The 26,189-nt window shown below is 44.2% G+C and overlaps 1 protein-coding gene across 2 annotated transcripts in view; it reads right to left on the minus strand.

The window, feature by feature from the left end:
* SLCO3A1 (solute carrier organic anion transporter family member 3A1) overlaps nt 1–26,189 on the minus strand; it is a 546,291-nt gene that overhangs the window by 177,327 nt on the left and 342,775 nt on the right. For both annotated transcript variants that reach the window (XM_077472554.1, XM_077472553.1), the window contains exon 3: nt 19,429–19,527. In XM_077472554.1, coding sequence (XP_077328680.1) covers nt 19,429–19,527 — 99 coding nt within the window. The remainder of the gene's footprint in view (nt 1–19,428; nt 19,528–26,189) is intronic.

Raw genomic sequence — 26,189 nt, forward strand, 5'->3', positions numbered from 1 at the left:
CACCTTGCACATCTCCTAATGGTTCTAATCTTTCACTCTCTATAGAAATGCCTCGTGGTGATTCCATGCCTGCTTGTGCTGCGGCCTTGTGGCTATCTCCATTGAGTTACCCACCACGGCTCCCGGTTGGGGGTGTATATTGGACGGCTTGCGGCACCCACCTACTAGACTATCAGTGCACTTACCTAAGTGAGTAAGCATGTATTAGGTGTGGGTGACTCGTTTACCCCAACCTTTTTTCATGCGTTTTCATTACTATTTTTATTTTTCATTTACCTTACTTCTGAATATCATATTACTCTTTATTATAGATTGAACACGTGCTCTGCTCCTGATGAGTGGTATAAAGGCCACGAAACGTGCGTAGAGCTATCATATGCCGTGCTTCTTTTGAATACATTCAGATTTTGATATTACCCTAATTGGTGCACAAAGACCTTGGTCCTGCAGACATTATGTTACATATGCTTCTATTCAATCTTGCTGTGGTGAACTTTGGAGTTTTATTATTATGATACTTTGTAATATTTATGTTATTATCATGCTGTATTATTATTATCATTATTACCATTATCATGCATTGTTTATTACTTTGTTTATCATTGTGTTTATTTATTTCTTGTAAATCTAATTGCAACGATCAATAAAATTCCTATTAGTTCACCTTGTACTCTCTTGCTACCACATACTTCATGTAAAGACCCAATGTCCCCCTTGTTCCCCCCCCCCCCCCTCTTTTTTTGAATACAATAGGGATGGAAACGCATGACCTTACCAGGCCATAGTTTCATTTAAAGTCCCGTGGGATGGAAGCACATGACCTTACCAGGCCATAGCTTCGTTAAAAGTCCCAATCAATGTCCATTATGCATCACAAGGGTTCGGTACATATTTGCACAAGATTTATGTCCAGGGCAAGAAAATAGTTTTCTATAGACCCAAAAGGCCAAGAGGGTTGACCCAGATCAAATTTCCCAGAGCCGATTTAGTACAGGAGAGGCAAAAAGGGGAGGTGATTAATGGGGGGGCAATAAAGAAGGTTTACTCCCTCTCCCTAGCTGACATCACACTCAAAGACTCTGAACAACCCAATGAAATAAAGAATAAATCAGTGCCACTCATGTTGGAGCCGCCTGGGTGAGAACAGCAGAACAGGAAACCACCCAATTCATAAGGCAAAAGCAGGTCTCATACTACTCATACTACATCTTCAGCTCACGTAAATTCTGGATTGCAAGAAAAGATCATCCAATGAAACCATATTTTATGGGTTCTCTCAGTGCCTTTAAAACAAGAGTCAAGCTTTCCATTACCCTTCAATTTTGCATAACCAAATTGACAAAGAGGATGTGGTAGAGGATTTCCAAAGGATAGGGATACAGGAGCAGGCTGTGTTCACCAAATGTCTAATAACTGATTGTTTGTGGAAAAAATCTTGGAGTATACAGAACGTGATGGTCCTTGAACTTCTGTACAATGGAATGGACTTGTGTCCAGAATGGTTAGAGAATTGGACAGGCCCAGAAGATATGTAACATATCGACTATGTCTGATCTGCAAAACCAGCAGGTGGCAGGTACAGAGGAACACATAGGATGGGAGCGTGGAATCCAACATTTACCGGCCGAGATGGAAAAAAAAAAAAGTGTAGGCGGGTAAGCAGAGTAATTGACAGCCATAGTTTTAAGAAGGTCAAGCACCTTATAAAACTATATAAGGTCTCACAAAGACACATGCTCATCGAAATGAACCAAAACGCAAAAACAAATTATTTTATAAAATAAAACATAACTTGCATCCTCAGTCAGAACCATAAACCAGCAGAGTAAGATAAGGGAAATAATCTTTACAGAATCTTACTTTGCACAAGACCAATGGAGCATCAGCTCCCTATGAAGCTTTTTATTAAGAATTCTAAAACCATTGAAACACATCATTTGTTCACATCTCTGGTTTTCCTATCCATGGTTCTTCCATTCGAGTTACCATTAGCTTCCACTTCCCAAAACACATAGAAAACAATACTTACCTAATGCTTTAAGGAAGCATTTTTTTGCCATGCAGACTTGGTCAAATCTAAACAAATTTCTAAATATTTCGCTAAGAATTCCCCTGAAAACTAATAACCTGTCAAGGTCTGACCAGATCAGAGGGTTGGCAACCCCAGCATGCATGCCAGTGTGGGCATGCAATGCCTTTTTCAGCAACACTCTGCCATTAGTTGCCTCCCTTTCTGCAGGGAGGGCACTTCTTCTGTCTACTTGTGGAAAAGCAGAGTGTTCTAGTGGTGGCTCTGTCTTAGCACTGGGCCTCCTAAGAATTGTCCAAGCATGCTGATCTGGGGTCTGAAGGTATGGAATTCAGGGATGATCTGATGTCTGATGATACTTTAACTGGGTCTGATCTGAAGTCTGAAGGTGCAGGAATTGAGGTTTATCTAAGATCTGATGGTGCAGGAATTGGGGCTGATCTGAGATGTGAAGGTGCAGATACTGGGGCTGATCAGAGGGTCTAATGGTGCATTAACTGGGGCTGATCTAAGCTCTTAAGGTGCAGGAATAGGGGGGCTGATCTGAGTTGTGAAGGCGCAGGAATTGTAGATGATCTGAAGTTTAAAGTGCACAAATTGAGGCTGATCTAAGGTATGAAAGTAGGCAAATTGGGGCTGATCTAAGTGTGAGGGTGTAGAAATTGATGCTGATCTGAGGTCTGAATGTGCAGGAATTGGGGCTAATCTCAGGTGTGAAGGTGCAGGAATTGAGGCTGATTTGAGGTGAGAAGGTGCAGAATATTAAACTGAACTCAGATGTGAAGGTGCAGGAATTGGATCTGATGTAAGGTCTGAAGGTGCAGGAATTGGGCTGATCTGAGATGAGGTCTCGAGTTTAGAACCACTTTAATATAATAACATTTCATGAGCTTAATTTGCTATTAGTACTACAAGTATGAAAACAAAAATAGAATAGAGACATTAGATGCTCTTTTGCAACAAAGAGCCTGTCTGCTCAAAGTATGGGAAAGTTTGCAAAACCCTGAGCTGTTATACAAATCCAAGATAATATACAAATTACAGTGGTTCTAAAGGCTAAAGATTTTTTACCCTCATACATCCTTCATGGGCTGAAGAGATTCCTGTCACCACTGTGTTGATGGGGGAACCACGCAAATTTCTTTCTTGCAACCCATGGTTGCAGGAAATAACTTTGAACCATGTATGGTCGGGCCTAATAACAAGCAGCTTGCTATGGGGGCACTCAGCAGGGGGGAGGAGCTAGGAGCGCCGACGGGGGACTCAAGAAGAGGAGGATCCAGGCTGTTCTGTGCAAGACTTTTACACAGAGCAGGTAAGTATGACATGCTTTTTTTTTTTTTTCAATCTACCTTTAGTATTAATTTATTAATTTAAATCAACTAGAACTAGCCAGCCAACAAATCCCTATCCGGTTTCCTTCAATACCAAATAAAATAATAGGGTCCAGTCGAATATTCTGGTTTCTAATAGATAAAATCCTCAATTGTCACTATATCCAGCCTATCCCCATCACTGCTGGCCACCCTAAGCCCTTGTACACACGGTCGGAGATTCCGACGGAATGTGTCCGATCGGACCTTTTTGTCGGATATTCTGACTGTGTGTGGTCTCCATTGGACTGTTTCCGTCGGAGTATCCGACGGACCAAGTTTTCCAACTTGTTGGAAATATTTTCCGACCAACTGGTTCGATCGGACATAGTCCGATCATGTGTAGAGAATTTTGATTGGGCCAAGTGCCACGCATGCTCAGATCAAATTCCTACACCAAAGCTATTGGCTACTAGCGTGAACGTAGTCCCATCGTAACAAAATAACGTAATCACGTCGGATTTTCCAACAACTTTGTCCGACCGTGTGTATGCAACAGTTTCGGACAAAATCCGTCGGACAAAATCCGCCGGATTTGGTTGTCGGAATCTCCGACCGTGTGTACAAGGGCTAAAACTTTATTCATACTTGTATGACTCCAAAGTTGCGCCGACTTTTGGGTGGGTGCAACTTGGATACAACGTTGGCTTTGGCCAGTGATAATGGACAACTGTTGTGCTGTATAACATTCAGCTATGACTTTCATGCAACTTTTCAGGGTTAACATTGAAATCTATGGCCCTCAAGTTGCATGAAAGTTGGACCAAATTAGTGCATTAACTACTTTGAAGTCACGCCAACTTTAAGTCATGCATATATGAATGGTTATCATTGGAAAACATGGGGAATGACTTGTCATGCAACTTTGATGTCCGAAGTTGCATAACACGTCGAACAAGTGTGAATGGAGCCTAAATTAAGACGTTTAAGGCCGCGTACACACGGGCGGACTGTTCGCCCAACTTTGTCCGCTGAACAGTGTTTGGGCGGACAGTCCGCTCGTGTGTGGGCTTTCAGCGGACAGTTTCAGCGGACAGTTTGACGAACAAGGTTTTTCGGAAATTCCGTAAAACTGTCCGCTGAAACCTTGTTTGAGCGAACAGTCCGCCCGTGTGTAGGCTTGTTCGTCAAACTAAGTTCCGCGCATGCTCAGAAAGGATTTACACGCCGAAAGTTATAATGCAGTGTATAGGACGTCGTATTTTTCGTCCCGTCGTACGTGCCGTTCACGTCATCGCGCACGGTTTCAGCAAACTGTTCGTTCGTCGTGTGTGGCCATGTCCGTCCATGCTAATTTTGAGCGGACTGTTTGCCGAAACTGTTTGACGGACAAAGTTGGGCGAACAGTCCGCCCGTGTGTACGCGGCCTTAGAGGAAGAAATTCAGTTACAGAGTAAGCATTTAAAAAAAAAAAAAAAAGGTAAAGGTCACAGCCTTGATCGCTAGTACAAAAGGTTTTCACAACTTTTAGTTCCTTTTTATATCTCTATAAAATGATCGAACTATCTCAAGAAGATATCCACCTCTACGCCGGTGTACACACCAGGGATGTCAGCCTCAACAGTTCAGATTCCGGTAGACCTCCAAAGCATACAATCTGACAAGAGCTGGAGTCTGATAGCAATCCTTCACATTGCTTTATTTGGAATCACATTAGAGTTCTGCTGGCTTTGTTTAGATGCCCCGACCGCTTATCTTTTACCAAATAAAGCATTGTGAAGGATTGTTAACAGACTTATTCAGACTTACTAGACCAAACTCTATAAAATAGAGGTGCACCAAATGGGTTTTTTGGTGCCAAAACAGATATCGAAAATTAAAAAGTACACTAGGCCGAAAACCGAAAGCGATACCAAAAATGACCGAAACTGAAAAATGACCGAAACCAAAAATGACTGTTTTTAAAACATGTTTTAATATTTTAAATAAAACGTATACATTTTTATATAACACATTGATAATAGTATTGGCAAAATTTCCATGCTGTGCACCTCTAGCAGACATAGTACGGCAGATGGTCAGAGACTGCAGACATGGTAGAAGAGATGGTCAGAGACTGCAGACGTGGTACAGGAGATGGTCATAGACTGCAGACGTGGTACAGGAGATGGTCATAGACTGCAGACGTGGTACAGGAGATGGTCATAGACTGCAGACGTGGTACAAGAGATGGTCATAGACTGCAGACGTGGTACAGGAGATGGTCATAGACTGCAGACGTGGTACAGGAGATCAATGCAGCCTCACAAGTGTCCATCAAATGCAGCCTGTCAGTGCCCATTATTTGCAATCTGTCTGTGACTCACCAGTGCCCAGCAGCCTACCAGTGCCCATCATGCAGCTTGCCTGTGCCTCACCAGTGCCCGCCAGCTCACCAGTGCCCATCATGATGCCTGCCTGTGCCTCACCAGTGCCCGGCAGCTTACCAGTGCCCATCCTGAAGCCTGCCTGTGCCTCACCAGTGCCCAGCAGCTTACCAGTGCCCATCGTGTCGCCTGCCTATGCCTCAGCAGTGCCCATCATGCAGCCTGCCTTAGTATGTCAGACAGGATCAGGACAGGGCAGGGTTAGCAAGGCAAAGCCAAGAACAGTGCTCTATGGAGGAAAGCTGTCAGCACACCGCGTTAAGGAGCGGCTTGTCGGTATGATCAGCGGGAGGAGCAACATTGATAATGCTCCTCCCGCTGATCATACCGACAAGCCACTCCTTATCGCGGTGTGCTGACAGCTTTCCTCCATAGAGAACTGTTTTGCTTTCTGCCTTTCAGCCGCCTTGTCGAGGAGGGAGGGAGGGGAGGAGAAAAGAGAGAGGAGAGCACTGGACAGGGGGTGCTCCAGAACGACACCCCTGTACTGGGCGGCACCCGCCCCATTTTTGGCTCTATTATCGGCGTGTTTTCTCTTTCAGGAAAGTGACGAAAATGCAATTTTCGGCTATGTTTCGGCGGCCGAAATGTCTGAGCATCCCTACTATAAAATCCCAAGAAAACTTTGAAACACAATAATGGCAAAATGATAAACGTTGACATTAGGACAGAGTTAGGTGGATAGTCAGACATGCAGATATCTGGATGGATATAAATGTATTTAGATATTAGATATACTCATTTAGATCTCTCTCACAATTGTTTAACCCCCACCTGCAATCTCCATATTAACGTTACTCAGCATGATGATCCAGGCTGCAGATATGGTGCATCCGGAAAGTATTTGCAGCTTTTAATTTTTTTCACATTTTGTTATGTTATAGCCTTATTCCAAAATCGATTCAATTCTACAAACAATTCCCCATAATGTATGATGCTACAAGCTTGGCACACCTATTTTTGGGCAGGTTCTCCCATTCTTTTTTGCAGGACCTCTCAAGCTCCATCAGGTTGGATGGGAAGTGTCGGGGCACAGCCATCTTCAGATCTCTCCAGAGATTTTCAATTGGGTTCAAGTCTGGGCTCTGGCTGGGCAACTCAAGGACATTCACAGAGTTGTCCCATAGCCACTCCTTTGTTAACTTGGCTGTGTGCTTAGGGTCATTGTCCTGTTGGAAGAAGAACCTTTGCCCTAGTCCTAAGTCCAGAGCACTCTGGAGAAGGTTTTCATCAAGGATGTCTCATGTACATTGCTGCATTCATCTTTCCCTCGATCCTGACTAGTCTCCCAGTTCCTGCTGCTGAAAAACATCCCCACAGCATGATACTGCCACCACCATGCTTCACTGTAGGTAAGGTATTGGTGATGGGCAGTGCTTGGTTTCCTCTAGAGAAAGCGTTTGCCATTCAGGCCAAAGAGTTACATAGTTAGGCAGCTTGAAAAAAGACACAAGTCCATCCAGTTCAACCACAAAAAAATGTATAAATAAAAAAATAAAATAAAATAAAATCTTCAATCCTTGTTTCATCAGACCAGAGAATTGTATTTCTCATGGTCTGAGAGTCCTTCAGGTCCCTTTTGGCAAACTCCAGGCGGGCTGTCATGTGCATTTTACAAAGGAGTGGCTTCCATCTAGTCACTCCACCATACAGGCCTGATTGGTGGAGTGCTGCAGAGAAGGTTGTACTTCTGGAAGATTCTCCTTTCTCCACAGAGAAACACTGAAGAGTGGACTTCAATCAAGTTGTAGAAACATCTCAAGGATGGTCAGTGGAAACAGGATGCACCTGAACTCAATTTTGAGTGTCATTGCAAAGGCGATGACTAGTTGTGAATAGTTATGTACATGGGATTTTTTTGTTTTTTTTCGTTTCAAACAAACATCTTTCACGTTGGCATTATGGGGTATTGTTTGAAGAATTTTGAGGAAAATAATTAATTTAATCTATTTTGGAATAAGGCTGTAACATACCAACATGTGGAAAAAGTGAAGCACTGTGAATACTTTCCGGGTGAACTGTACATTATTATTTGTTCAGAACTAGAGGCCAGCAACAAGTTGTAATTGAAAAAAAAAAATATTATAAACTGTTACAATTAATTATAAGTGACAATTGCATTTTTTCCCACTATATGTGGTGTACTCCCACGCTATCACTTCTTATAAATGCTATGCTAAACAAGAACAAGCTGCTGCAGACACCTTGTAGCTCCCCCACAGCTAATAAAATGTATAAAGTATACAATGAATAGTGCTGCACTGCTTGAATATGCCAATGAATAATTAAAGTTTAACTAAAGGCAAAACTTTTTTTCTTTTTTTTTTTTAGTATTGCATAGAGTAGAGATGGATTAGAACACCTGTTAGTTTTTTTGCTGTCTGTGCCCCCATTAGGGAGATTCCCCCTCTCTATTTGTCCTGTTTACCATTAATATTAAAAGTGAAATTAAAAGAAAATCCCCAAATTGTGGGTTGTCCCCAGAAAAGTAATAGAGGGGAAATATTCCAATTGGTACACTGGTGACCTGGGGGGGGGATCCCCAAGGGATTTCCTTAATTTGTAGGGATTTACTCTCAGTTCCTGTTTAGCTATGGGACAGGAAGTGAAGGGAAATCCCTGAAATGGGACACAGATGGCAAAAATAAATCTGACAGGGGTTACTATCCTCCCTTGCTCTATTCAAAATGGGAAAGAAAATTGCCTATAGTTCTACTTTAATAACAAGTTATTAAAGAGGAAGTAAACCCTGATGAGTTTACTTCCTCTTTCATTCCCTGCAAAGGCAAAGCATAATGGACTACTATGCATCGCATAGTAGTCCATTATGTGTCACTTACCTGACACAGGAGCCAGCGAAGTCGCCGCTGTCCCTTGTAGTCCGCCGCATCCATCTTCTTGGTGGGGTCTCGCAGCTCCGCCGCTGTCATTCGGCGAAGCCGCGATGACGTCACATTCCCGTGCATACGCACGGGAGCCGACACGCGCGGCAGCTCCGTCGTTGAGAATGCCGCGCTCAGTGCGCCGCTGTCTACGGCGCATGCGCCGTAGACAGCAGTACCTGTTTTCGGGCAAATATCTCCTAAACCATACAGGTTTAGGAGATATTTCTTGGACCTACAGGTAAGCCTTAATCTAGGCTTACCTGTAGGTCAAAGTGGTTTGTAAGGGTTTACAACCACTTTAATGATATTAACGCGTGCAAGTCAAATCATATAAGTGCAATATAAAAAATAAATAAATAAATGAGAATAAAAATAAGCAAAGTCTAAAGCCCTATACACACTATCAGATTTTCTGCTGATTTTTGTCTTCAGATTTACCAAAACCATGTAGTGCGAGGGCCTACCTGATTGCATACAAATTCAAACTCCTAAGTTTGACCTCATATTACTGTATATGGTTTTGGTAAATCTGAAGGAAAAAAATCAGCAGAAAATCTGATGTGTATGGGGCTTAATGTGCATCTTCAATACTGTCCAGTGCCCCCACAGGAAGCCACTTCCCATGGGGGCACTCATGCATGATGACCCACCAGCCCCGCTGCTGTGTCCATTGACACAGGCAACCCCCTCTCCCTCATCACTGGAGTTGATTGACAGGAGCGGGAGCCAAATGAGGAGGGAGACAGCAGCGAGAGACACTGCTCTTGTGCATGTCGCTGGAGCAGATTAGGCTCGGGTACGAATAAGGGGGGACCAAGGGGATTCTGCAGCAGAGAAGGTTTTTTTTTACCTTAATGCAGAATGCATTAAAGTGGTTGTTAAGCCATTTTCACAGCTTCATACCATCCCCTCTGTGTTCTAATCCTGCGTACCCATGTGTGAGTGATTTAGAAAAAAAAGCCTGCTATACCTCATTTCAGAGCTCTTCTCGGCGATCACAAGATCGGCTGGCTTTCTTCTCTCCCTGTCTAATAGATGCAGCGGGCGGGGCCAAGATTCCTCCGCTGACATCATTCGGGAGAGGAGAGAGCCAGCTGATCATGTGATCATTGAGAAGAGCTGTAAAATGAGGTATAGCAGACTTTTTTCTTTTATAAATCACTCATACATGGGCACACAGGTTTAGAACACAGAGGGGATGGTATGAAGATGGCAAAGTTATTTTAGCAGCAGGAGTTGAGGGGCCAGGCACTGTCACAAGCTTACAGAGAAGGGAGGAGGAGAAAACACAGAGGGGATAGCAGGCTGCAGATGACAGAGGCACACAAGGATGACACCGGTGTCCAGGCTCAGCAGCCCTGATATATTGGAGTCAGCGTACAGGGCGGAGGGTATAGCTAGGCAGGATCAGCCAGGTATTACAGGTGTTACAGGGGGCCAAATGACACAGAACAAGCACTGTGCTGTATAAAATGCTTTAAAGGAACATGATCTTTTTTTGGGTTAACAAATGCTTTAAGGTAAAAAAAAAAAAAAAAAAAAAAACCTTGAGGCTTTAGAACCACTTTAAAGGCACTAACAACCTCCTGGTGACGAAAGAGTTGACAGCAGTGTTATTTTCATAGACAAAACTAACACTGGTGCTGGCAGTGCTGGGACAAGTTCATCCAGTGCCCCAGGCAAAGATGCCAAACTGCGCCCTTATGTAGGCTTAGAGGATGTTCAAGCTTAGGGGATCTGATGTCTAGCAGTCTCTTGCTTGTCAAAATCACTGCCGCTGTCATTACTCCTGTCAGCCTTGTAACAAAAGGAAGGCACCCCAATCCCTACAGTAAACCATTGTGCCCAGGGCATCTTCCCCTCCTGCCTACCCCTTGTCCCAGCCCTGGGTACTGGGGATGTTAGTAGAATTAAACTAAAACAATTTGGATGACTAAAGTACAACTAAAACTAACATGACATTTTAGTCAAAAAAATATGAAAAACTATAAAACTTAATCGAAATTTGATGTCCATCCCCAGCCTATAATAACAGAACAATAAAGTTGAAACATGTATTGGCACTATCACATTAGAAGTAGGGGGCATAAAAACCAAAAGTTAAGAAAAAGGCTTTTCTTATTTTATTTTTCTTAATATTTCATGTTGGTAATATATTCATGCAATATGTGCAACGGCATTACAGCCAATATACTTTACAGTTTTTGGCTTTTTTTATATCTTAAAGGGGAGGGCCACCCTGAAAAACCAAAAAATGTTAAAAATTACAAAAAATCTAAAAAAAAAAAAAATGAAAAAATTTATTTTTTTTTACTTACCAGAAATGCCTGTTGCTAGGCACTTTCTCCTAATCTTCCTCTTCCTCCTCCGCGGAGATCTTCTGTCTTCTCTCTTCGTCACGGCGTCTTCTGGGTAATGAGTCGCGCTGTGTTCTGGGAACTGTGTGTTCCAGAACACAGCGCGTCCCATTCAGAAAGCGCTGCGGGACTCGCGCATGCGCAGTAGCTGCGGGACTCGCGCATGCGCAGTAGGAAACGGGCAGTGAAGCCATAAGGCTCCGCTGCCTGTTTCCCTTACAAGGGATGGCGGCGCCGGGACCCGAGAGCCGAGGGACGTGTCGGCCTCGGGCGGCCGACATCGCGGGCGCCCTGGACAGGTGAGTGTGTTTATTAAGTCAGCAGCTGCAGTGTTTGCAGCTGCTGACTTTTTTTTTTTATAACCGGCCCTCCGCTTTAAAGCGGATCTCCACCCTCCACCCTAAAGAGGAACTTCCACTCATCGGATTTCTCCCCCCCCTTCGATGCCACAATTGGCACCTTTCAGGGTGATACCTGTACTTTTACTACAGGTATCTGCACCCACTTCTGGGCATAGATAGCCGCAGAATATCCGCAGAGAACATAGAAAATCCAAGTGCCGCCGAACCCTCTTGGGGTCACACACAAAGGCAAACGTGCTGGTCGGTCACGCACGCAAGCGAACAGTGATCACCCCACACGTGAGGTATCATCGCAAATGTCAGGTCATAGGCAGTAATTCTAGAACCGGACCTCCTCTGTAAATCTAAAGTGGTAACCTGTAAAGGCTTTAAAAGCATCACCTATGGCTAGTTGTCGCTGTTGCATGGGTCTGCGTAGTTTTAAAGTGTGACATGTTTGGTATTTGTTTACTCATTGTAACATCATCTTTTATATTCTACAAAAAAAAAATGGATTAAAATTAAAAAAAATGTGAATTTTTTTCTCAAAAATTGCATTTGAAAAACTGATGTGCAAATACTGCGAGACATAAAAAAATTGCAAAACCCACCAATTTATTCGCTGGGGCCTCTGCTTTAAAACATATATATAATGTTTGAGGGTTGTAAGGAATTTTCTAACAAAAAAAAAAATGATTGTTACATGTAAACAAAAAGTGCCTGGTCTTCAAGTGGCTACAGAAATGCTTAGGCTGCTTTCACACTGAGGCGGCTTTCAGGTGTTTTAGCTCTAGAAATAGCCTCTAAATAGCGCATAAAAACCACCTCCCAAATCATTTCAGTGTGACTTTTCACACTGGGGCGGTGCGTTTGCGGCACGTTCTGCAAAGTCCTGCAAGCAGCATCATTGGGGCGGTTTGGGAGCGCTATATACACCACTCCCAAAAGCCCTGCCCATTGAAATGAATGGGCAGCGCTGCGCCATAGAGGCCTGATGATGCACCACCCAAGAGGCACTAATCGCCCTGGATGAGTGTGCGCTAACATGGGAAGGAAGAATTTTCTTCTTTAAGCTGAAGCTTGAACAATCACTTGAAAAATCCATTTGGAAAATAGTGGATCTTGACGCTGCCTGTCCACATCTTGGACCCTCTGGCAGTACAAACAAAACCTGTGTTTTGTGAACCTGAGTGGCCGCCTTTAAATAGACTATGATCGCTCTTACTACATCAAGAAACTGTAGTGCCTTTTCTTCCCTAGATTAAGGCTCTGGGGAGAAAGAAGGAAGAATAATATCTTGGTTTAAATGAAAACCTGTTAACACTTTTGGTAGGAATTCAGGATGAGGACATAAAATCACCTTATCCTTATGCATGATGCAATATGGCTCTTACAAGACAGAGTCGCTAGTTCTGATACTCTTCTAGTAGAAGAAATGGCAACCAGAAAAGATGATCTTTCTTGTCAAAAGAACCAAGAAAATTTCTCATAAAGGTTCAAACAGCTGATTCAGCAAAGCCGATAAGACCCATTTTAAATCCCAAGGATTTAAAGGTGCCTTGATAGGGGGAATAAACCGTGTTACCCCCTGAATAAGCTATGCATCAAGAGTGGGAAGCAAGAGGCCATAGGAAACACACTGACAAGGCTGGGATCTGGCTCTTGATAGAAGTCAAGGCCAGCTTCATTTCAGATCCCATATGCAGGAAATCAGGAATCCTGCCTATGACATACTTCTTGGGGTGCCAACCCCTGGATCCACACCAAGAAACGTATGCCTTCCAGACTCTAAAGTGATAGACACTACCAAAGGAGATCACCAACGATCTTTTATAGAGTGGGATTCAACAGTCAAACCTGTTAAATATTTTGTCCGTAAGGTAGGATGAAATAGCGGACCTTGTGCGAGAAGGTCTGGCTATAATGGCAGAGTCCGAAGGACTTCTACTGCCATCTTTATGATCTTGGTAAATCAAGATCTTCTGGGACCCGCTGGGGCTGCCAGAATCACCTCCTTTTGTTCCTGCTTAATCCTACGGAGAAGGCGCAGAAGTAGCAGAACTGGAGGAAATGCATGGGTCAGTGAAAACTGATCCTATGGGAAGACTAATGCGTCTGTTCCGCCTACTAGCGGACCCCTTGTTCTCGACATAAAGTTGTTGACTTTGTTGATGAATCTGGACACGAATAGGTCCATGTCCACAATACCCCATCTCTGACATATCGCTAGGAAGATGTCGGGGTGAAGAGCTCATTCTCCCGGAAATAATTGTTGTAGACTCAAGAAGTATGCCTGAAAAATGAAAATTGCTGATAGGCAAGGAATGTTGTGTACTCCTCAGGCTAGAACATTATTCACCTCTTTTTGGGCTGCATGACCTCTCGTGCCCCCCTGGTGATTGATGTAAGCCACTGCCGTGGCCTTGTAAGATTGAATCCTGACAGGACAGTACCGTAGTCTGACCATCCAAGATTCTTGGGCCAGATGTACTGCCCGAAACTTCCAAAAAAAAAGTTGATAGGTAAGTTCCTCTAACCTGGACCATCTCCCCTGGACAGAATCTTCTTCCAGGGCTGCTCCCCAGCCTAAAAGGTTTTCCCTTTTTCTGGATAACAACCACCAATTTAGGCTCGGACTTAAGTCGATAAACAAGGCCTGAATCTTTTTTATTCCAGACCGACAGGATTGCATCTTGAAGCAGTTTTTGAGTAAAACTGCGCATAAGGGACAGCCCTGAAGGAGGCCAACATTTCCCCTAAAAATCTCCTGCACAGCCGAATGAAGGAATTTTCCTTTGTTTTGATAAGTTGAATTAGTCCTACAATGGAACTGATTCTTTTCTGGGGTAAGAATACCTTCTTCTGTATGGTATCTATAACCAGCCCCCAAGTACTGTAATCTCCTTGATGGTTTTAAGGAGAATCTTCCTAGGTTGGATACAACCTAGAGATTTCAGATAGTTACGGCTGAGATCAGACTCTGGTTTTAGACCCGAGACTGAATGATCTATTACAAGAACCTCTGATATCACGGACTGGGATAACAACAAAAACAGAAGCCAGAAAGAGAGACTTCTTTTTTTCTCTGGATCCTTAGGAACATTCTGCAAGGAGAGGGAAACTCTCAGAACTCTAGTCGTAACCTAGAGAAAAAATTGCAGAAAACCATCTGTCTTGACATTGTTCCTGTCAGATCTTAAGAATCGCAGGACTTTCCCCTCACTCAAACAAGTGGGGGTGCCTCTTAATGAGAAGGCTTTAGCATTCTGCTTTGTGGGCTTTCTGCCCCAAGATCCTGGTGCTGCCCTTGGGGACTTTCCCTTGAACCTGACGGTTGAGGCCGTCGAGACTGCCTAGAGGCAGATGCCCCTGGCATAGGAGAGGCAGCACGATTTTTACTGGTAAAGAGAGCTTTACCCTATTAGAGGTCTTCTGGGTGTACTTATCCAGATCATCTCTAAATAGCCGTACCCCAGGAAGGGAAACAAACTGGCTAAGAGCTTTCACATGGTGGTTCGGTTGATCCATATTTCAGCCACAGAACTCTGCGAGAATGCACTAGTCCAAGCATAAGCCACAAGGCTTAAACGATAGAGTCTTTCATAGCATATACTGTGAGACATAGTGTGTCAGACACACCAGCCCATTGCCGGGCCTGCTGATCAGGCAGAATTTCAGGTATCTCCACAAACTGTTCCTTAACCCTTTATAGTCCAAATTTTTTCAATGAGTTAGCATGACTCAATGTGCTCCACCAAAATGGTGGAGCAGAATGTTAAAGGGTTAATGGACTGAGATACACCAATTGCAGCAAGAACCGGCTGCGCTACTGAACTGCATCTTGTCTTTAAAAGGAAGTTCCAACTTTAATTTGCTGTATCCTTTAACATCAGTGAATTATCCACCGGACATGTGAGACTGCTCACTGAGGTGATTGCCGCATCAATTGCTGGAACCCCCCCATTTTTTTCATAGATAAAGTGTGCAGAATTTCTTGGGAGGATAATATTGTTTATCCGGATGTTCCCATTCAGAATACATAAGCTTTGTTTTTTGTTTTTTTATGCATGAATAGGAAAAAACATCCCCAGGTGGGGGAGGTTCTAATTAACCCAATTAGAGGTAGATACCTCAAGAGCCTGTGCTGCAGGCAACGAAAAGGGTTGAGTAAGGGAGTACACAAGCAACCTGACTTGTGATGCTACTCCTTCCATATCAGGATTCTCCAAAGAGGATAAATAAGTATCTTCCAATATTTGGGAAGATCTATCTGATCCTCAGCCTCCTGCACCTCAGAAAAAGGGCCCTGAAGACTAGATGGGAATCTGCCATGTTTAATCCTACTATGGAGAGACATCATAGCATTAATCTTCTTTTCAAATTTTCTAATGGTAGAAGACAAATCCAGTTTGTATGATATATACAGGGACTGAAGTGTTCTACCCCTGACGGCTCAATCTGACTAGCCGTATCCCTCTCAGAGGAGGATGAAAGTCTTTTGGAAATGGATTTAGTTTACAGTGCCAAACAAAAGATCTTTTAGAGAAGTTCCTGGTCCCATTACCATTCATAGCCTGAAGCATAAAGCAGAGGCACTATCCAAAAGAATGTACATTGCTAGCCTATAGTTCAGCACCATTAGCTGCTATTAACCATAGCTTCAGCAAAGTATAATGTGCCAAAGGAATAAGCCTGTGTTCACTAACCTGACCAAGCCATCCACCTGCTCTGTCCCTCCACAGCCAGCAGCAGCTTTCACATACACAGCGCTGAGACCAGCTTCCTCCATGTGTGGCCAGCATCTGACGCCGTTAGCCACGGCCCCTGCAAGTTACGCCCCCCTCCTTTCAAAGGAAAGTGCTTTCCCGCGTGAGCGGCGTCTTGTGGACCTATAGGCATGGCGGGGGGGGGGGGTAAATCCTCTGCTGATGTGGCCGCGGTCCGTACCTTTTTTTTGTTTTGTTTTTTTAAAAAGGCAATTGCTTTGCATCCTGTCCCCTGAAGGGGAAAAACAAATATTTGGGGGCATAGGAGGAGACCAGACCCCCCCCCCCCTCTTACTGGAGGATTTGTTGCGGCTGGAGGAGAGGAGAGTGAAGGCTTCCTTGCTGTTTCCAGGGTCAGGACAGTGAGTGCTCAATACTGCCCCCAGAGCAAGCTGCTTGCTGTGGGGACACCCGGCATGATGGAGGAGCCAGGAGCGCCGGTGAGGGACTGAGAAGAGGAGGATCTGGGGCTGCTCTGTACAAAACCATTATAGGCAAGTATAACATGTTTATTTTAAAAATAAAAAAAACACAAGGCTTTAATATCACTTTAAATAATACATTATAACCTAACTAAACGCATTCGATTTTAGTTGACTAAAATATGACTAAAACTAAAACAATTCAGATGACTAAAATACAACTATAGTAAAACCTTGGATTGTGAATAACTTGGTCTGAGAGTGTTTTACAAGACAAGTAAAAAAAAATGTTAATACATTTTTACTTGATGAATGAGCGATGTCTTGATATACAAGTAGCGTCACGTCCCAACTGAGTATAAAAGTGAAGAGAAGCACCTCTAATTGTATCAATATTGTTAAATTTTTAATGAAGATAAACCATTTAGCAACTCACATGGTTGATAGTAAAACAAGTACATCTACCGTATATACTCGAGTATAAGCCGAGATTTTCAGCCTCTTTTTTGAGGCTGAAAGTGCCCCCCTCGGCTTATACTCGAGTCATCGCTGTCTGCCCGCTCGATCAGCGTGTCGAGCAGACAGACAGCGGCCATTCTATTCAAAAGCCGCGCCTCCGGCTCCGCCTTCGCCTGTGATAGGCGGAACACTGAATTTCCCAGCAGCCTGTGTTCCGCCTATCACGGACGTCGTATCATCCTCGTACTACGGACGAGGATGATACGACGTCTGTGATAGGCGGAACACAGGCTGCTGGGAAATTCAGTGTTCCGCCTATCACAGGCGAAGGCGGCGGCGCAGCTTTTGAACTTTACAATGGCCGCCGACGAAGAGGGCACGGGACGGCACGGCACGGGACGGGACGGGACGGGGGCAAGGCAAGGCACGACACGGGACGGATGCAAGGAGGCAAGGCACGGCACGGGACGGAGGCAAGGAGGCAAGGCACGGGACGGAGGCTCGGGACAAAGGTAGGCTGGACACACACACACACACACACACACACACACACACACACACACACACACACACATGGATGGAGACACACACAGGGATGGATGGATGGATGGATGGAGACACACACACACAGGGATGGATGGATGGATGGATGGATGGAGACACACACACACAGGGATGGATGGATGGATGGATGGAGACACACACACACAGGGATGGATGGATGGATGGACACACACACACACAGGGATGGATGGACGGACACACAGGGATGGACGGACACACAGGGATGGACGGACACACAGGGATGGACGGACACACAGGGATGGACGGACACACACACAGGGATGGACAGGCATGTCTCACCCTCGGCTTATACACGAGTCAATAAGTTTGCCAGTTTTTTTGGGGGTAAATTGGGGGCCTCGGCTTATATTCGGGTCGGCCTATACTCGAGTATATACGGTAAGTATGCAGGCATCCGAGGTAAATCTGTCCACATAGACCATCCTCCTCACCGCCATCAACGTCATCCCTTCCACGCTGCGCTCCACGAGTGATTCAAGCCTCGCTTTCAGATCGCTGAACTCTACTGCAGGGTAGTCTTCCCGGTACATGATGGCAGACTGACAGGGGTGAGAGCCAGTAGTGAGTAGGATGGTCTATGTGGACAGCTTTACTCCGGATGCCAGAATACTTAGGTGCCTCTTTTAATCATCAACCATGTGAGTTTCTAAATGGTTTATCTTCATTAAAAATTTAACCATATTGCTACTCTTAGAGGTGCCTCACTTCTCGTTTATACTCTGTAGCTCCTGATGGATTTTGCTTCTAATCCTCTTGTGGAGGCTTCCATCTGTGGATGGACATTTTATGGTTATACAACCCATCATATTGCTATAATCTGTTTATATGGACTATAAACTGAAGGACTTATGAATAAATGGTTGTGGAATGAATCATCTGAAGTTTCCATTATTTCTTATAGGGAAATTTACTTTGATATTGACAAGTACTTTGGATTACAAGCATGTTTCCAGAAAAAATTATGCTCACAATCAGTGGCGGCCCATCCATTAGGGGCGCGCCCCCTATCCATTTGTCTGGCCACCTGATCTACATACAGGGTACTAAGCGCATGGATCCCAATGGAATTTTTTGAAGCACGTGATTTGAGCCAGAGGTGCCTATTGGCTTAAAAAAAGGGTGGGCTCGGGAGCGCAGCGCACTGTGCCTTGATCCCACCCAGTTGTGTGACAATAGCAAATGAATATTCGCTATCACCACACTGATTCTCCTCCTCCTCCTGGCCAATCAGGAAGCGGGTCTTGAGACCTCGTCACCCGATTGGCTGAAAGGACAGATAATCCTATTGGATGCCTAGGAGGAGCTGCACGGCGGAAACCACCGAAGCCGAGCAGGAGAGGACACAAGGAGCCGCTGCCCGCTGCCAAAGCCGAGGAGGAGAGGACAGAGGAGCCTCCGCCCACCGCCAAAGCCGAGGAAGAGAGGAGGAAAGGGCAGAGGAGCGTCCACCCGCCGCCAAAGCCAAGGAGGGGAGGACAAAGGAGCTGCTGCCCACAACCCGCATGCCACCAAAGCCAAGGAGGAGAGGACATGGGAGCTGCTGCCGAAGCCAAAAAGGAGAGGACACAGGAGCCGCTGCCTTCAACTCACCTGCTGCCCGCCACCCGTAGGAGCCCACAACCCACCTGTAAGAGCCAGCAACCCAGCTGCAACCTAGATGGGCTAAGTGCCGGGGGGGGGGTGCCACCCCCTCCCAAGCCCCCCCCCCAAAAAAAAACAACAGCTGCCACTGCTCGCTATCCAAGGTTTTACTGTCACACTAAAATTGCTTTTTATTTAAAAGACTAAAACAAAATCTAAATTTGACGTCAAAACGAACACTGGTTGACATATACAAACACTTACTGGTGTCTGCGAGTAATGCATCCACGTAAATCTTGGTACAGAAAGATCCTAAGATAAAGCCACAGGCAGGTCCAAATACCAACATTGTGAACAGGATACCTGCAAAACAAACAGAATATTGTTTCAGTAATTAAAATGAACTGAAGGCAAAGCTTTTCACAAAGAACAAGACTGCTGCGGGCACACGCTGGGTAAGTCTTCAACAGCTACAGTAGTTTTGCAAGTCAGAAAATAACGCAGGTGCGAGGAACAGGCACAACTCATTTCAAAGCTCTCTGCTAAATTGTAGCCCTTCTGTCGCACATTCATAACACAAACTAAATTACCATAATGTTCTCCGTGCATTTACAAAAAAGAACAGGGGCTGTTCATTAAGCTCAGAGTTATCTGACCGGTTTATGTTCCAATGTACTTCATTTCTTTTAGCACGCAGAGAATTTACATGTGATTATAGTCATATTATAGCTGCAAAATACTGTACTTGTTCAGAAAGACCAAAAAATGGCAGTTACCCTGTTATTTACGTACATCATCTAATAATGGTAAAGTGATATAAATCCTCCGTTTTTTTTTTTTAAAGCAATTTTAGCAGCTTATATAACTTGACCTCCCTTCATGACCAGGCCATGTTTTCCAATACGGCACTGCGTTATTTTCACTGAGAATTGTCGTGCAACACTGTACATAAATAAAATGTATGTCATTTTTTTTCCTCCACAAATAGAGCTTTATTATGCTGTTATTTGATCAAAACAGTTTTTTTTTTGTTTTTTTTTTGAGCTATAAAAACAATAAAAACCAACAATTTTGAAAAAAAATATATATATATTTTTTACTTTTTGCATTAAAATATATCCAAATGTTTTTTTTATTTTTTTTTAAAATCGCATTTCTTAAAGCGGAGGTCCACCCTAAAGTGGACCTTCCGCTCATTGGAATCCTCCCCCCCTCCGGCGCCACAATTGGCACCTTTCAGGGGGGAGGGGGGTGCAGGTACCTGTACAGTACAGGTATCTGCACCCACTTCCGGGATAGCTCTCTGCGGAAAGGGGCGTGAATCTACGCCCCTTTCCGAAAGTCCCCCGCTGCCTGCTGGGAAACACACAGATCCCAGAGGCAGCCGGTCCATCCTTATTGCGCAGCGCGACTCGCGCATGCGCAGTAGGGAACCGGGAAATGAAGCCGAAAGGCTCCACTTCCTGATTCCCATACCCAAGATGGCGGCGGCAGCACCCGAGAGACGATCGAGAGATCGGCTTCGGGTGCCGACATCGCGGGAGCGCTGGGCGGGTAAGTGTCCTTATTTTAAAAGTCAGCAGCTGCAGTATTTGTAGCTGCTGGCTTTTAAAAAAAAAAAAAAAAAGTGGAACTCCCGGCGGACTCCCGCTTTATTAATTTAGGCCAATACGTATTCTGCTACATCTTTTCGGTAAAAAAAAATACTAATAAGCGTATATTGATTGGTTTGTGCAAAAGTTTTAGCACCTGCAAACTGTAGTATATATACTGGCATTTTTTTATTTATTTTTTAATACTAGTAATGGCAGCGATCAGCGACTTATAGGAGGGACTGCGATATTGTAATGGCCAAATCTGACACAAACTGACACTTTTGACACTTTTTGGGGGACCAGTGACACTAATACAGTGATCAGTTGCAAAAATATGCACTGTCACTTTACTGCCGCTGGCAGGGAAGGGGTTAACATCAGGGGCGATCTAAAGGTTAAATGTGTGCCTAGTAGCCTGTGATTCAGTGTAGCAGGAGAGGTAATTATACTAGTGGAAGGTATGGATTCTGTGTTCCTGCTTTACAGGAACACAGGGTCAATGCCTTCTGTACTGACAGAATGGCAATCTGCCCTTGTTTACATGGGCAGATTGTTGTGCTCCCTCTGCACGGAAGGATCGGCAGGTGTCGGCGTTAAATACGTGCCTAGCCAGTGTTTTTGTGCATCAGGTATGCTACTTTGCAGGGAAACAAAATCCAGCACATCCCCGCTGACAGGACGGAGCTCTGTATTGTTTACATATGCAGAGAGCTCTGGCCAGTGTGTCTCATAACTGATCAGCGGGTGCCAACGGACATCCACTGGCTGGCACCCGCTGATCGGCTTCTGCTGTGAGTGATCACAGCAGAAGCAGCATGGTGGTGGCTTGCGCGCACGCCCCCTACCCGGAAGTGCAGAATCCTGTATATGTTATATGCTTTTGCTTGTCTTTTTTTTTTTTTTTTTTAAATGTAAAATTTCTTTTATATATGACTTGTAAATCAATATTGTGGACACAAAGCAAATACTATATAGTCTAGACCAGCAAATACTAGACATGTGCAATTTATTTTGTTCCAAATTCTTTTTTTCCTTCAAAATTCGTCATACTCGTTCATTCGGAAGCATCTGAATGAACGAAAGACTGACAATTTTTTTCGAAAAACTAATTTTCTAAATGAACTAAAAATCTAAAGAATGAAAATAGGAAAGAACGAAAATCCAAAAATGTGAAAATCAGAAAGAATGAAAATCCAAAAATAAGAACAAAAATCTGAAAATAAAAAAAGAACGAAAAACATTCGGATGATTTTTTTTTTCGATTATAATAAAATTATAGTTCTAGTTATAGTTTTGTATTATTATGGAATTTCCTTTTAAATTTGGCTAACTGTGAATGTAACGGACACTAATTTATCCGAAGTTACGAATTATCTGAAAATAATGAATGCCGCATCTAAACTAATGGAACGTAAACGAATATGAATGCATCTGAAGTTCCGAATGATCAAAATAACAAATGATGATCATAACGAATGATCTGATAAACGGAAAAAAATAATAATTATGAAATGAAAAACAAAATATGGATTTTTGGGCAGTGCACATGTCCAGCAGACACTATATAGCCTAGACCAGCAAACACTATATAGCCTAGACCAGCAAACACTATATAGCCTAGACCAGCAAACACTATATAGCCTAGACCAGCAAATACTGTATAGCCTAGACCAGCAAATACTGTATAGCCTAGACCAGCAAATACTGTATAGCCTAGACCAGCAAATACTGTATAGCCTAGACCAGCAAATACTGTATAGCATAGACCAGCAAATACTGTATAGCCTAGACCAGCAAATACTGTATAGCCTAGACCAGCAAATACTGTATAGCATAGACCAGCAAATACTGTATAGCATAGACCAGCAAATACTGTATAGCATAGACCAGCAAATTCTATACAGCCTAGACCAGCAAATACTGTATAGCATAGACCAGCAAATTCTATACAGCCTAGACCAGCAAATACTGTATAGCATAGACCAGCAAATTCTATACAGCCTAGACCAGCAGATATTATATAGTCTAGACCAGCAAATACAATATATAGTCGACCCGCGCAAAGTCGCGGTTCAGAGTTTGCGGCCTCAATCGTTCGCAGATTTTCTCCCAGCCTAGCATTTCTGCATCATAAGTGCCGGTTCACACAGGGGAGACCCATCATGCAGTGCAATGGAACCATTCTAATAGGAGCGACTCAAGTCGCTCCGACTTAGAAAAAGGTTCCTATACTACTTGGGGGCGACTTCGGAGCAGCTTGCATTGACTTCTACACAGAAGTTGTTTTGCAAGCCACGCTGAAGTCGTGCTGTACGGGGCGGCTTCAGAGTTGGACGGGAGTCGGGCGACTTTGAAGCCGCATCCACATCGAAAATTTGCGGATTTTCACAATTTGCGGGTGCTCAAACAACATAAGCCCCGCAAACTGGGGGTCAACTGTAGTCTAGACCAGCAAATACTATATAGTCTACACAAGAGCTGCACAATTACCGTATATACTCGAGTATAAGCCGAGATTTTCAGCCTCTTTTTTGAGGCTGAAAGTGCCCCCCTCGGCTTATACTCGAGTCATCGCTGTCTGCCTGCTCGATCAGCGTGTCGAGCAGACAGACAGCGGCCATTCTAGGATTCAAACGCCGCGCCTCCGCCTCCGCCTTCGCCTGTGATAGGCGGAACACTGAATTTCCCAGCAGCCTGTGTTCCGCCTATCACGGACATTGTCTCATCCTCGTACTACGGACGAGGATGAGACGATGTCCGTGATAGGCGGAACACAGGCTGCTGGGAAATTCAGTGTTCCGCCTATCACAGGCGAAGGCGGAGGCGCGGCGTTTGAATGGTAGAATGTCCGCCGAGGCGCCGACGAAGAGCGGCGATCCTGGCAAGACACGGGACGGAGGCAAGGCAAGGCACGGCACGGGACGGGACGGAGGCAAGGCACGACACGGGACGGAGGCAAGGCACGGCACGGGACAGAGGCAAGGAGGCAAGGCACGGGACGGAGGCAAGGAGGCAAGGCTCGGGACACAGGTAGGCTGGACACACACACACACACACACACACACACACACACACACACATGGACACACACACACAGGGATGGATGGATACACACACAGGGATGGATGGATGGATGGAGACACACACACACAGGGATGGATGGATGGAGACACACACACACAGGGATGGATGGATGGATGGAGACACACACACACAGGGATGGATGGATGGATGGACACACACACACACAGGGATGGATGGACACACACACACACAGGGATGGATGGACGGACACACAGGGATGGACGGACACACAGGGATGGACGGACACACACACAGGGATGGACGGACACACAGGGATGGACGGACACACAGGGATGGACGGACACACACACAGGGATGGACGGACACACACACAGGGATGGACAGGCATGTCTCACCCTCGGCTTATACACGAGTCAATAAGTTTGCCAGTTTTTTTGGGGGTAAATTGGGGGCCTCGGCTTATATTCGGGTCGGCCTATACTCGAGTATATACGGTAATCATGATAAAATTTGCTATCTGGACCAAACCCCCCTTATGATCTTAATTCGGCATTTCTACGATTCTATGCTCGCGCACAGTTATCAAAAAAAAAAGAAAAGAATAAGAGCCTCCAGTGTTCTGTCGCATAGTGCCCTCCATCACAAAATGCCCGCTCCGGGCTGCAAATGCACAGTACAGAATAGCACAACAGCTGATTTCCCGATCAGCTGTTATGATGACACGTGCGCAGTGCGTCGGACACAATAGCCGATAAGAGCCAAGGGACAAAATTATTCTCAGATTTTGTCTCATACTTGCGGGGCGTGTTCAGTGTTGTGAAGGGCGAGGTTTTTTTTGGTGTTGATGGGCGGGATCAGTGCTGCATACATTGTGTACAGAACCCAAGAATAACATTGTCCCTTTGCAGCACTGAACCCGCTCATCAACACAAAAAAAAACCCCGCCCTTCACAACACTGAACACGCTGCACAAGTGCGAGGCAGAATCAGAGAATAATTCTGTCCCTCGGCGCTCGTTGTTTTTTTTGTCTCCGACACACTGAGCATGCGCCGTCGCAACAGCTCATCAGAAAATCAGCTGTTGTGATGCATGCGCAGCCCGAAGCGTGCATTTTTCGATAGAGGGTACTATTCGACAGAACACCGGAAAATGTTTATCAACACTGCTCAGTGCTGAGATAACTATAAACAATGTAACATTTGGTTCTTTTTAGATCAAAGGGATGAACTTCGGTCTGCAAATGACGTCAACTTAACCACCTGCTGACCAGGCCTTTTTCTGACACTTGTTGCTTACTTTGCTCAAGTTAAAATCTGTATTTTCTGCTAGAAAATTACTTAGAGCCTCCAAACATAGATATTTTTTTTTAACAGAGACCATAGAGAATAAAATGGTGGTTGTTGCAATATTTTGTCACACAGTATGTGCGCAGCGGTTTTTTAAATGCAATTTTTTTATGAAAAAAAGCACTTCAATGAATACAAAAAAAAACGAAACAGTAAAGTTAGCCCATTTTTTTTGTGTAATATGAAAGATGATGTTACGCAGAGAATCGTGATCTTTATTCTAAGCACAAAATTTGTGATTCTCATTTTTTTGAGAATCCTGCAGTTCTAGTCTAGACCAGCAAATGCCGTATAGTGTAGACCAGAATTTCTCATAAAATGACCATTTTTCTACATACCCGAAATAATCCAAACAAACTGTCTACAAGAAACTATGCATTGTATTTAGACACAAGTCTACCGTAAGGATAGCTACACTGCCATCTACTGGTAATAATAGAAATTAACAGTTTCTACAGGACAGTTGAGTAATATCCACAATGCTTTTTTTTTAATTTGCACAGTTAGATTTTTAGGACAAGCTTTTAGGGTCTTCAGTTCTTATAAACAATGAACCTTAGAAGAAAGGGTTCCCACCCTGAAAGCTTGCCTTAAGAAAATTAGGTGTTAGTGCAAATACAGTGTCATGGACTGTACTAAGCAAGTGAACTAATAAGGCTACCATCACCTTAAATTAGTATCAAACCCAAAACTATGCATGTAATATACTGCAACTTACCAATTATTAGATATGATGGCTGCATTTGTTTTCTTTTTAGGCCTTTTCCCCTCTGTTTTTACCTGATGATCAGGCCAGTAGCACACCTCCCACTCTGGATTAAGGAGCACAGGGGGCACATTTGGACAGCAGCATTGTTTGTCAGGTGGGGTGGGGGGGGGGGTGGTGTGATGATAGATGTACTGGCAGATTTAGATACACTAACAAATTGAAGCCAAACTCCAGAGAATACTTTATAACCAGCTACAGCAACGTTTTTTTTTTTTTTCTTTTGGGATAAAGATTTTACATAAATAAAAGCTGATCACTGTAAGCACCCT

The sequence above is a fragment of the Lithobates pipiens genome, unplaced genomic scaffold, assembly GCF_037356315.1.
Source record: "Lithobates pipiens isolate NorthernLeopardFrog02 unplaced genomic scaffold, aLitPip1_a1.2 Scaffold_8, whole genome shotgun sequence".
Lineage (NCBI taxonomy): Eukaryota > Metazoa > Chordata > Amphibia > Anura > Ranidae > Lithobates > Lithobates pipiens.